Here is a 13,372-nt window from a genome sequence, read left to right as displayed (position 1 = left end):
TTTAGAATGTGAGAACAATGAAGTTGTTATTAAATTACCATCTTAAATTTTAATTTTGACCGAATTCTCAACAACATGTTTCTATTATATTTGGCCACGTTATGGGGCTCTTAGTCAGTTTTTTATCTTTAGCGTGCAGTTTTTTAAACAAATATTTAAAAACGTTTAATTTTTAACACAGATTAAATTGTGCAGGTTTTGTTAATTTACCGTAACCGGCAACTGCTTGTTTTAAGACGCCAATCGCCAGACTGTCCAGGGTGCGGTGTTGTCCTCGTACTGACAACAAAACTAACATTGTACAGAATTTCTCAGAGGTCGGCAACTCACTCACTACTGTGACAACTGACCACGTCAGGATTACTGTACTTTGTACCGGGTACTAGTTCCTCCGCGAACCGATACTGTTACAATGGTACTTAAAAGGTATAGCTACTTTACACGTTTACCGACGTTCCTGGTACCAAGTACTCGGACTCGTTTAGCAGTACAGTAACAGTAACGTGAACATGTATCTGTACCATTTTAGAAGCACTAACTTAACGTATGATTATAAATTAGTTTGAGGATACTTACTCGGTCACTGAAAGTACCGGGTATAGGTAGAAGCCACAAGAAATACTAGAAACTAACCTCACTTTCGTAGTTTATGTGTCACGGTAAAATTTAAATATTTGGCTTTTCAACCCAAATTTAATTATTATGTGTGCAGTGCCGTGTATTTCGTAAATTAAAGTCGTTTATGAAGTTTGAATTTATATAATCCAACATAAATGTTATTTTAGATCGAAAATAAACTGTGATACGATCTTTTATTTTGAAATCATAAGAGGGGGTAGATCTATTTTGCACCCCCCCCCCCTTGTCGATACATCACTGATCTGGGATCCAACGGCTTCATCATTGGTGTGTTGAAGAAAGATCTGAAGATCTCTATAGTTGCCCGAAATTGAGGTGCCCGAAATCTAACATCGAACATTTTAGATCGATGTCAATTTTTTACAGATCCAAAATTTGCTATTGGGTAATAGCTGAAGAACCTAGCCTTTGTATAACATACGTATTTCTAATGTTGCAATTATAAATACTGTAACTGGGTTGCCGCATGACTAGGTACCTTCTTTTTAGGTTTTTAATGTTAACTTTAAGAGCCAATGCGGTACAACCATTTAATTTTTACTTAGACTTTGTTTTTAGACAACATAGAAATTATATATGCCAGAGAACAACTTCGAAGCAATCTGCATAGCCCAAATTCTGTCCAGAATTTAAATATTTTACTTCAAATGATTTGAATAAATTCTGTAAACAAATATACAGGTATGATATTTTTGCCCATCCGTGTATATCTTCACTAATGCTCAGCCAAACACGTATTTCGTTCATAAGGAGGAGATTTTATATTAAAATTATTTTTTTAAAACTTAACCAGTAACTGTTTCAACTTGGTACTTCAGTAGATTCGTACTCTGACAATGGATTTTCTATTTGATTATAAAATTTCTTTGAAATCTTACATAAAACACGAGAAAAACTAAATGTTGTTTCATTCCATATCAGTTATACTTAGATACGTGCATTCATATCTGTTGATGTTAACCAGAATCTATAGATAAGTGTAACAACAAACATGTGTATTGTTTTATACTGTTTTATCAACAAACTCATAGACACAACAAGATAAATATCCGTGATAAATCTGGCCAACAGCTACGTTATATGCGACATGGCATTTTAATTCAGAATGTACCATAGATCTTCGATCTTTTATAAATAAACTACATGTAAATGATTGGATGTGATTAATCTTTAGCCAAATCCTTTGATTAAATTTTGTTATTGACGATGTCATGGTTAGAAAGGATAACAGGATTTCGGTCATTTGCCATCGTTATATATTAAAAAAATTAATACTACGTTTCGAGGATTGAAATCTAATCTCTGCCTCAGGTGTAAAAACTTAATAAATAAACGTGTATTTAAAACCTACTTGCGCGGCAATCGATTGTCACTAAAAAATTAGAGAAACAAACCCGACAACAACTTGAAGTCCAGACGGGACAAAATGAACCCAGGCGTGTTCACTACACATAAGTCAAGTGCACAAATAACATAATACACCCGCACAAGCTTAGCTGGAACACTAACAAGAAAAACACCTGAGGAAGAGAGTAGATTTTAATCCTCGAAACGTAGCGTTATACATTTCGTAACATATAACGATAGACAAATGCCTGAAGTTCTATTATCCTTTCTTAACCAAACTGTAATACTATTTGAGTTACTTTTAAGATTATAACTGACTCACAATGAGTTTCAAATACTTAAATCACTTAAAAACTTATAGACAGATAAGCAGGAAGTCAATGTGTTGTTTGTACAGTTTTAATAAACGGCATAACTTAATCAGATACTTATAGGCCCATAGTTATTTTCCCATAATTTTCAAAAATATTTAATTTCGCTATTTAATGTATATATCTTTGCTGAGTACTTTATATTGATACGGCACATTTCGAATAGAGTTTTCAACGTTAACTGTTGTTTTATTTATCTGTAATTTCTTCTAGATATGGGATTTTGTCACGATGTAGGAATAAGTGGGCGTGGAGTATTGTATTGTGGGCAGTAAAATATAATTTAATATCGTCTAAACTAACATCACCATTCAACTTCCATAAACATAGATCTGTAGCCCGTGTTTAGATATCACGTTAAAGTAAAAGTATGGAGGAGTACAAGAGGAGGAGAAGTTCCGGAACTCTAATTGAGTTGAACTCCTACCGGCCAATTACCGGGTCGAGTAACAATGGTGAGAAACAATTCCACCACCTCTCGACTGTTTCCTGTCTCACGGTGTAATTGGTCGAGGCATCCACTCTCCGCCACATTTAGAGTAACTTACTCAAATACTTCCACGAACCAATTCAAACAGCAAGGTTTTATCAATCGATCATTTAGTACCTTTCAATTCCTCTATACCAATACATCATCTATAAAGGTTCTTATGAGTAAGATGTAACAATTTTGAGGATGGTACGGAAGAACATATTAAACAAGTTTTTGAGTATATTTGATCCTGAGTATCCCCGAACTCCACATCCCCCCATGGTCAAATTTTCAAAGTGAATAATAGTCTGTGAATAAATCCTGCCATCAATACCACGGTTTTAGAGATGCGATAGAGATCATTGATTATGAGTGGCGACCACTCACACTGCCTACGTTGTTTTGCAGAGCAAAACAATCTAAATAATTTCAATATACGATTACTTGAATATATTTTTAATTTATATTCTGGCGTTCCATAAGTAAAAGAGTTTAAAACACTAACACTATGAGGCTAAAGGGAATTTGCATTGCAAAAGTACACAACCTACGTTTTTATAAAATCGGTTGAGGAATTTCTTCTGAAAAAGAAATAAATCGTCAGCCATGTTCGTTTTGGTGGTTGTCGGAATCCAATGAGAACGATAGAGTTAAAAATATTATTCGATGATTTTGAACGAGAACTTATGTCTTTCAGCTCGATATACATAAATCCATCCGATAGATGCCTATATAACAATTTAAAATCACCAGACGGCTAGACCAACCTTATTAAGACCGAGTATTTGGCTGATAATAGCTATTTAGTAATTGATCGTCGTTGATTTATGTTGATATAACTATTATTTATGCGTAAGATAGTTGATTTTAAGTTTATCAAGCTAAAAATTACAAAAGTGGCCATTTTGTAGCCTTTTTATGTAGTCTCATCTCATACACCCACCAAACTAGCACGGCTAACGTTCAATTTCTTCTACAGACCGCGCCATCTAGCGTGAAGAGAGGGGAGGGGAGGACTATACGCCCCCCACCACCCGTAATTACATTACCCCTCTTAAGGCCCAACCGGGTACAATCCATTCCAGAGTCCACGTGCCACTGACAATACAAAGTCAGTTACAATACTTTGCCAAACAGGAGTACTTCTGACATTGACTGTACCTCGTTTGGCCTGGAGATGGGAAGGATGTCTTGTACGCATGCGCAATACACAGTTCGTGCTTGCTCGGTACGTAATGTGAAATTTCTTTGTGGATTTTCCCAACTTTGGATAAATAAATGGTTTGTGTGCTAAAAACCAAGTTCTTCTTTCTTCAAATAAACAATCTTCAGCATGACCTCGCTTTTTTAATTTTATCCATCACAGGTTTGCACATTTTGGGTTCTATGAGGTTACCGATCTAAATTACGTCTCTATCCGCGTGTTTTGGACTTCCCGGATCGCTGGAGTGACAAATCAGACACTTCGATCGTCCGCCGTCGAGACCAGTACTAAAATAACTCAGTTCGCGCCATGGCGCGCGCGTGTCCAGCGTTATCCGGCCCTCCAAGTAACAATACTCCAGGTCCAGTTCCAGCTCCAGGTACAGGAATAGTCCGCTCGCCACTTGTAATAATAGCGCCTGATGTAATGCATTCGCCACCACAGTCGTTGCTTTGTTGGTTTCTATTTGTAAACACCGAACATCCCTTGCCGTTGTTTATAAGCGGACCGCATTCGATTGACGGCGACTTCCCTGCGATTGTTTGTAGAGGCTCGCTCGATCGCCCAGTGTGCGGAGTTGTTTTAAATGGTTAATCGTCACGTATATGATCAATTGCCCTACGTCTCTATTGCCCTTGCTCATATTCAGGTGTAACTAACAGACAACAGCATGTCTACTACACTGTAGCTACGGTGGGAAGGGTTGATTCAATGCGAATGTTGAGTTCAACTCAATTTCACCTTCCGCGTCATATTCAGGCTGGACTGAGCGGAAGGTGGAACAAGCTAAACTCAACATTCGAGGATCATGATATAAGGTAACTTGCCATAACAATCCTTATTTTAGTATGTTATCTTATCTGTTTACGCCTGTCTTCGATACTATAATTCAATTAGATAACAGGCAAAAAACACTTTGAGTTCGTGATAAGAAGAAGATAGCGTAGTTTAATCCTTCCTCAAGTGGAATTAGTCTGTCTGCATGCCAGGCATCAAAAGAATAAAGTTGGGTATGGCCAACCAATGGGGTTTACAGTTTTAAATTTGGATGCATTTTTATGTTTGGGTGAGTTTTATTCAAAGCCTGTTTTGACGACTTTGCAGAGGAAATACATTTTGTATATCTTTCTACAACCTTACTGACGATAACGTTTCGACGCTCAAATCAGCCACGGAGTAAAGAGATAATATAAGAAGTATTCCTTGTTATCATATTGTACAATCCAGAGGCTAATAAACATGAATCTATGGAATATTCATGATTCAGCAATCAAAGTTGTATGAACCGACGTTTTCTAAACCATAGAACTGTCTTTGTCCCACTTTAAAATGCAAAAATATATCAAAAGTTGAGATTTTACCCCAATTACCACAAGTAAGACTGGTTTTCAAATCTTATCACCTACATTTTTATAACATCAGACGTGAATATGTCCTTTTTGCAAGAGGTAAAGAAACATGCATCCAAAATCGTGTCATTTAAAAATTCCAATGCAAGGTCAATCACAAAAGTGGGCATGGATTCTAGTTTCTTCGTCATTGTTGATATTGGAAACGATTGTTTTTGCAGGTTTATCAGGAACATTAAATCCATTACAGTTGAACACAGCACGAAAACAAGATAATACTTCAGACCTGGAATTTCCAATTGAATGTCTCGACTATACTTTTTCATAATTTCGACTTATTTATTGCATTAAAGGAATCCGAGAGATACAGCAATTGAAAAGGCGAATAAAAATGTGGAAGGCCACTCTTATACAAATTAGCGAGTTTCTTTTACAAAAAAACTGTTATATTTTTATACATATAGTAGTGACAATTTTAATTTTTACCTTTAACTGCTCATTTGGAGCTATATGACCGATACTAGATTGTGTCCTAACTTAAACGATGTTATTGTTAAGCGAGTTTCTTGAAAGCCTTCATGGATAAAAGAATTGTATTAAATAACAAATAAGATTGAGTAGGAGTATGATTGTCGTTTCAGTAAAACTGTATTGCCACATTTGGGTTCATCCAAATAGAATTCATGGAGGCGGTTAGCAAGGAATGGGTTGGTCTTATCGATAACTGATAACAGCATATACTGATAAGCCCAAGGTCACCGAGTGGTTGTGCTTTATCGCTTGCACGTAATGGGCAATCTGGGCACGCCCCGTCAACCAAACAGTCCCAACAGTTTGGAGTAATGTTGATAACCAGTGTTTATCGTAACTGGCCATTATCATCTTTAGCACGTCAAGGGTGTACCTAGTATCTCGTGGGCCCAGGGCACTGGAACCCTTCAAGGTCACCGGGAGGATCTACCTTTTCACCTTGAACTTGATGAGGTCACCTCATTAGACAAACACTCCGTCAGTTTGGAACATGGTGAGAACCAGTGTTTATTGTAATGATGGTCATTATCATTTTAGCATGTCAGGTGTAGCCTATACCTATGTTCTCGCGAGCCTAGGGCACTGTTAACCTCAGTCTTCGGGAAGATCTGCTTAACCACATAACTGTGGTGTACAGTTTTGACACGCCCACATACCCGAAGGTGTGTTATTCATGTTGTCTCAAATCAGGTTTTCTTCTGGTCCTCACAATGAAATGATCCTCATTAACATCTTTGGCACGGACTTCAAAGAACGTCATCATCATTGGTTTTTATGTTAATTAGACTGGTGATTTATGAAAATAAAGTATTGTATTATAAACTTAATTTTGGCTACCAATTCATAAAGCAGACTTTAATAGAATGAAAGGGATTCGATATTTTAAATAACAAAATGTTTCTTATTGTAAATCAATTGAGTTATGAGAGGAACAAATTATTTTGAGTCGCTGATTATAATATGTAGCTGAGAATTGACACCAAAACACAGCTTTGAGTTGGATTACCCATGAAAGTTACCTTCTTGGCTACATACAGTGTCCCACGAAGAGGTTTAAACGTTTCATTTTATATTACTTGCTCATTTATGCACCGAACAGAAATGGATCAAGCAAACTTCCAAGAAGATGGTGCTCCTCCTCATTTCGCAAATCCTGTCAAGCAATTAATAAATGTTAACCTTCATGGCCGTTGGATTGGTCATGGAAGTGATTTTTTAGATTGGCCACCCCGATCCTTAGATTTAACTGTGTGTGATTTCTTTCTATGGGGTTACTTGAAGAAAGAATTTTCTGTTATTTTATAAAAGAAAATTTACAATCATCCAAGAATATTTATATTTTCACACGAGGCCTTTCGACATCAAAGATGCCATCGGTTTAAACTCGTAACTTCATTAATGATGAGGATTTAAAACAATCAATTGAAGAGGAACTTCTCCGGATACCGAAGATTTTCTTAGTAAGAGCTTACGATTTATCTGTTGGATGGATTACAGTTCGAATAATTGTAGACCGTAATTGTAGGTTTTTTAATAGGCTATATTCTAATTTTCTGATTAAAATGCTTTATTTCTCTAGAATATGACAATAAATAATTTTACAAAACCAAAAATACTGTTTTTAAAGTATAGTTTTTCAAAATGCCACCATTTTGTTTCAACAGAGCTGAAATTTTCACAGAATGTTTTTAAACCCTATTTAATGAACTGTGTAAAGTTTTAAAATGTTTGGTGCATAAATGGGCAAGTAATATAAAATCAAATACTTAGCCTAAACCTCTTCTTGGGACACCCAGTATATTTCAATTGCGGCACCACATTTTCAGAAAACCCTAATCTATCACAGGTGTTATTATGATTTCAACAGTTCCCAGGATGACTCTACCTATACTAAACGTTTATTTTTACTTAAGTCCGACACTATATTGAATATTGCTGTAGCTTTTATTTATTGTACAAGAACAAAGTGAAGGTCCAAGGAATAGTAGCAGGTCGACAGTTGAATATTCCAGTGCAGTTGCCCGGTCAAAGGTCAAATGGGTCAGAGGCCTGTTGACTCCCGACCTTCCTGCCCGTCATGCTCATCCCATGCAGATTCAATCACGTCATGGCCTTGCTCGTTTTTTCTATTTCCTCCATTGACAATAGCGTCCTCCATTCGTTCTAGTCCATGGACACTAAACGGATATCTGAGGCACAATGAGAATTCTATTTATAAGAAAGAACCTTTCCCTCTTTTAGGGAAATCGTTAGAATATAAATACATAAATTGATCAAGATTGGAGAAGCAAATAAAGCTTTATTCACGAAAAGTACTTTATCCGCTGATCCTTTCGTAATGAAACATATTCATGTGTAGTTTGAGAACGTAACACGATTAGTTTCGTCGAAATTGAATATTCAGAAATTTTAAAAATCAGTCAATTTCGAATGTATATATACAATATGATATTGTTACTGTAGGTTAGAGATTTTATAAACATTTAAAGTGCGGTACAACTTACTTTCACTTTTAAAATTTTGATGTATTGGAAATGATGAACTAACATGACATTTAGATATCGTATATGTTATTATAATATCACTGAAAATATTTTAAAACGTTACAATACATCCTGTTTTTCGTGAACGTTATGTTTCCAAATTGTGCTCCCAAGGTCTGAAGTCTTTCCTGTTCCATTATGTTGCATAACACAGTTAAAAACTAATAAATAGTAAAGGACCCAAACCCAATCCCTGAGGTATGCCATGTCAATGAAAGTCCCGCATGCAATATCGTTTATCACCCTGTTGATGGACAATAGTGTAAGGGTGTTGTTTGTCCAGGGAGACAGGGACTACATCGGGTTTGCTACACTTCCGGAGCAGGTCCACCGGAAGTCCGTCAAGCGCGGATTCGACTTCACGTTGATGGTGGTGGGTGAGGCGGGCCTGGGGAAGTCAACACTGGTCAACAGCCTCTTCCTCAGCGATCTCTACAAGGACCGCACCATCTCTACTGCCAGTGGTCAGTATACTAGTCAATACATGCAGTATGAGAAGTGTTAGATATAAAAGTATCGCAGTATTGACATTTTCTTGTAAATGAATGTATGGATGTTATAGACAGGATAAACAAGACGACATCGATAGAGAAGAAGAGTATGGATATTGAGGAGAGAGGAGTGAAGCTGAGGCTAACCGTGGTGGATACTCCAGGTGTGTAATTACCTAGTTAGTTAACTATTTATAATTAGTTACAGTACACGGTAGACTCTCGATTAACCGCCTCTTAGTTATACTATGCCACTTATCCGGTCTCTGAGCTGCGAAAGTCTGATAATCTTTAATAAATACTACCACATCCAAGTAATATAAATAGAAAATTGAATTACTTGAGGCTGTCGCTTTTAAATTAGCTTCAGCTAGGTTGTTCTACAAGTGGAGAAAAAAATTAAAACATGTGCAAGACATGAACATGAATGTACTTCTATGTTATCAATTGTTTGATTACAATGTTTTTTTCCAAAATCTTTGTTTTGCCTTCCTAACGCTGTTAATCTAATTTTAAGAGTTTCAGACGTAACCAAAGTATTGGTTTCGTGTATACTTTTAACACGATAGCTTACTTTAAACAGAGTTTCAATGGTTTCAGTTAAAGGTTCAAGATTGTCACTCAAAAAGAACGTTGGAGGGAATGTGTTTAAAATTTACCAAATTTGAAAACAATCTTAAATAAATACTACTACACCCAAGTAGTATAAATAGAAAAAAGAATTATTTGGGGTAGTCGCTTTTAAATTAGCTTCAGCTAGGTGGTTCTACAAGTAGAAACCAATATGCAAACAGGCTTCATTTCCATAATAAAACAATTAAATTAACCTGGCACTGGCCTTTCTTCATGCAGACATGAACATGAATGTACTTCTTATCATTGTTTGATTACAACTTGTATAATTTTGTAAAAATAATTTTATTTTGCCTTCCTGGCTCTGATAATCTAACTTGAAGAGTCAGACGTAACCAAAGTATTGATTTCGTGTACACTTTTAACACGATAGCTAACTTGAAGACACGTTTCAATGGTTTCAGTTAAAGGTTCAATCAAGATTGTCACTCAAGTAAGAATGTTGGAGGAATGTGTTTAAAATTTACCAAATTTGAAAACATTGTATTGCACATTAAACACTTTTCAAAGCGTGAAGTGCTCGTACGCGTGCACGTGCAGAATCTGTAGGAGTGGCGATAATGGCACGTGTACGATGAGCGCGTGTGTGTGCGTGCGCGCGCGCCACATAATCGCATCTCGTGCCGAAGTCATTGGGTCGTAACTCACACTTTTCTAGAGCAGCTCACACCAAAATAGTCCGATGACGTTTGATGCGGTGTTGTCATATCGCTGCTGATCACCAGCTGTTCCCTGGTGTTTAGATAGATCAGTAATCAATCTTCCATTCACGTAAAAGTGGCAACCCTGTTGGATGCGGGGTGTAGAGGTGGGATTGAAACGCATCAGCCATCATTGGACTATTTTGGTGCAGGCTGCTCTATTTAATTATTATTATTTTTTTTTTTTTTTTTTTGCAAAATGGAACTAAATATTTAGTTTTCCGTATTTGTCAATATGAGAAGCAAAACATTTTTCCACAAATGGTAAATTTTCAAAGAATCCTCCACTACGTGTACTCTGTTCATGAACATTTCCTGGAATTTTGACTTAAAATCACTGGAATTAGCTACTCTTTGAGCTAGCTACATAAAATCAAGGACATGGCTAGCGAGGGAGTCCAAGGGGTCTGGATCCCCCTCATTTTAAAATTGTTCAATTACTTTTTAGTAAACGATTATTATTATTTAAATCATTTAGTATTACTGACATATACTGCTCATACTCATATGCTGACCGTTCTCAACAAAGAAACAGGCCAAGAACTTTTTTAAGGAACAAAATGGGGCCTTACTCTCTGTCCACTGCGGGAAATATCAATTGTCTCAATTCCCCCTACCCAATTTCTTTCCTGGCTTTGTTCTTGCTTAAAACTTTGCATAGAGTCAATACTGTAGTCTGACGTGGTTATGTATCGGCTACTTAAAGTACCAAATAGAATCTTGGACCTTAAAAACTCAAGAAAGTAATTAGTTGTACCTTGAAACCTCAGGCAAATGGAATTCAATTTGAAGTGCAGATAATTGAATGATATTTGAAATTTGTTTAGTTACAATAACTGAATATTATTACAAAAACTTGTTTAATACAAATTCTAGACTTACCGATTTTCAATTGCCATATGCAATGTTTCCACTTTACTTAATTGAGATTACTTTCAACTATTTTGATGGTTCTAAGGTTTAAATATAACTAATATATTGAAATTAGTAATTAAAACTAATATAGTAGCGGTTATTCGACTCTACAAGGTTTGTCTAATGTTGTGCTTCTCTTACTTTAAAAATATTTATAGACAAATGCTTCAGTGGACTGGAACGAAAAAATATTAAAGCAATAGATTGTTACATCAGTTTTCAGATTTATAGACCAGCTGTTATCAGATTTAGACTAATTGTATCAGATCAATAATAATAATTATTATCAGGATTAGATCTTATTGATTTAGAACAATTGGTATCATATATTGACCAATTCTTATCATAGTCAGACCAATTGTTATTAGATTTAGATACGGTTTAGCCAGAATTAGAGCAGTTGCTATCAAAATTAGACCAATTTTGTATGATTGAACTAAGACAAAAAGCGCAAATTTGTAGAAATGTTACAACTCAGAGATTGTTTGTCCAGGGTTTGGCGATGCAGTGAATTGTGAGGACAGTTGGAGAGCTTGCTGCAACTATATAGACGACCAGTTCCGTCAGTACTTCAACGACGAGAGTGGCCTCAACCGCAAAAACATCCAAGACAACCGTGTTCATTGCTGCCTTTACTTCATCCCTCCATATGGCCATGGGTAAGCTTAATAGACCTTTCTTCCTCCAAGACAATTCATTTCCAGTTGAACATACAGCAAAAACCGATGTGTCACTTAAATCTGGGCAACTCTATGGATGTCCAGGAGTGGCACATTACTAAACGCAAATGTCGAGATATTGGGGTGCAAGGGTAGATTGATAGCTCTAGTCTCCTACACTGGATGGCTGTTGGAGTTGGTGGATTTCCCTACATATTAAAGGCAGTTGCTAGCCTAAACATAAGAGTGTGTCACCCCTGCACACTTTGACTTGACTGGAGAGGCTGGTACAGAGCTGACTGCCACTTCTTCCAAGGAGACATGAGTGAGATTAATGCCTAAAACCCTTTCTCATGAATCTTGACAGGAAGCTGCCCCTACCCCCATCCTTACCTATCTAGAATACCCTGTCACTCCGGAAGCAGCACAAGGGTCCTTTTAGGACTAAGTGTAATTTCTAAGCTTCTTATCCTGAGAGAACAAAAACAGACATTTTCACTAGAAAATAAAGAACAAAGCAAGCTCATCAAAGTATTTTCATTTATGATGTTTGCATAAACTTTGGTATTTTTATTACACCTAGAACCTATTTCAGAGAGAGAACCCTCATAAATAAAAATATAAGGAAAGAAAATTTGTTCAGCTATTCTCACAAATATTTAGAGATAGAGCCTAATGCACACTAAGGAAATCAACTTAGGATGTGTACATCATCGCGTGGAGAACATTAATGGTGATGAAACATTTGTTTAGTCAAATCCATTCAACCAATTTTCTGAAAATTGTTTTCCCAACAAATTTTAACTTCCTGTATCATTGGAAAAGGACAAGGTCGATCAGCATCATCCATGAATGTAAATAGGTGGGTTTGTGTGGCCACAAATCCTGGATGAAAGTATGATGTCTTCATACTGTATGCGGATAATGTTTATACAGATATATTGTTGCAGTCACAAGTCACAGTGCTTTATGAAAAATATCCAAAAAATCTTGGTCGTCTTCTATTATTAGTAAACCTACTATGAGCCTCAGACTCCAATGTGATCTGTTAGATTGTTAGATTAACATCTAATTGAATTTTCCAAAGGTGTTCTTACTATATCTTTTCTAAGTGTAATAACCCAATTACTATTTTTTTAATAGCATTTAATACTTTTAAATTATCTGAATTATTGTTACTGTTAGGGAGTATTCTATTCACACTAAGCCTAGAAATTATTAATGATCACTACAACAATGCAAGAAGTGCAATTTTATGACTACTTTCACATTCTTTTCATTTCCTTCATTTCAATTAGTTGGTTTTCGTTGGTATCACAAAAACATTGATGTAGTTTAGTCCTAAGATAATCAACTTGGAAGCCTCTTAGTTTCCAATGTCAAAAAAAGATGCCAAACTAAAATTTTAAAAGATACCGTAATTGATGTTTAATAGGGTAAGGCTTTGCCACCCAAGCAAGACTCGAGGAAAAGGTACAAGGATACTTCATGTGCTTGACTTCAAAATAGTTGTATTT

At 36.1% G+C, this 13,372-nt stretch overlaps 1 protein-coding gene across 2 annotated transcripts in view; it reads left to right on the top strand.

Annotated features, from left to right (window-relative positions):
• The window catches only part of LOC124367997 (septin-4), a 46,445-nt gene that overhangs the window by 18,337 nt on the left and 14,736 nt on the right, over positions 1-13,372 (top strand). Inside the window, exons 2-4 of one of the 2 annotated variants that reach the window (XM_046825262.1) lie at positions 8,740-8,920; positions 9,019-9,111; positions 11,690-11,855. In XM_046825262.1, the coding sequence (XP_046681218.1) occupies positions 8,824-8,920; positions 9,019-9,111; positions 11,690-11,855 (356 nt within the window). In that variant the 5' untranslated portion in view covers positions 8,740-8,823. The remainder of the gene's footprint in view (positions 1-8,739; positions 8,921-9,018; positions 9,112-11,689; positions 11,856-13,372) is intronic. The other variant, XM_046825261.1, reaches the window with a different exon arrangement.

Source organism: Homalodisca vitripennis, chromosome 8 (assembly GCF_021130785.1).
Source record: "Homalodisca vitripennis isolate AUS2020 chromosome 8, UT_GWSS_2.1, whole genome shotgun sequence".
Classification (NCBI taxonomy): domain Eukaryota; kingdom Metazoa; phylum Arthropoda; class Insecta; order Hemiptera; family Cicadellidae; genus Homalodisca; species Homalodisca vitripennis.
The sequence above is the reverse complement of the archived record's forward strand: the minus strand, read 5'-3'. Positions and strand labels throughout refer to the sequence as shown.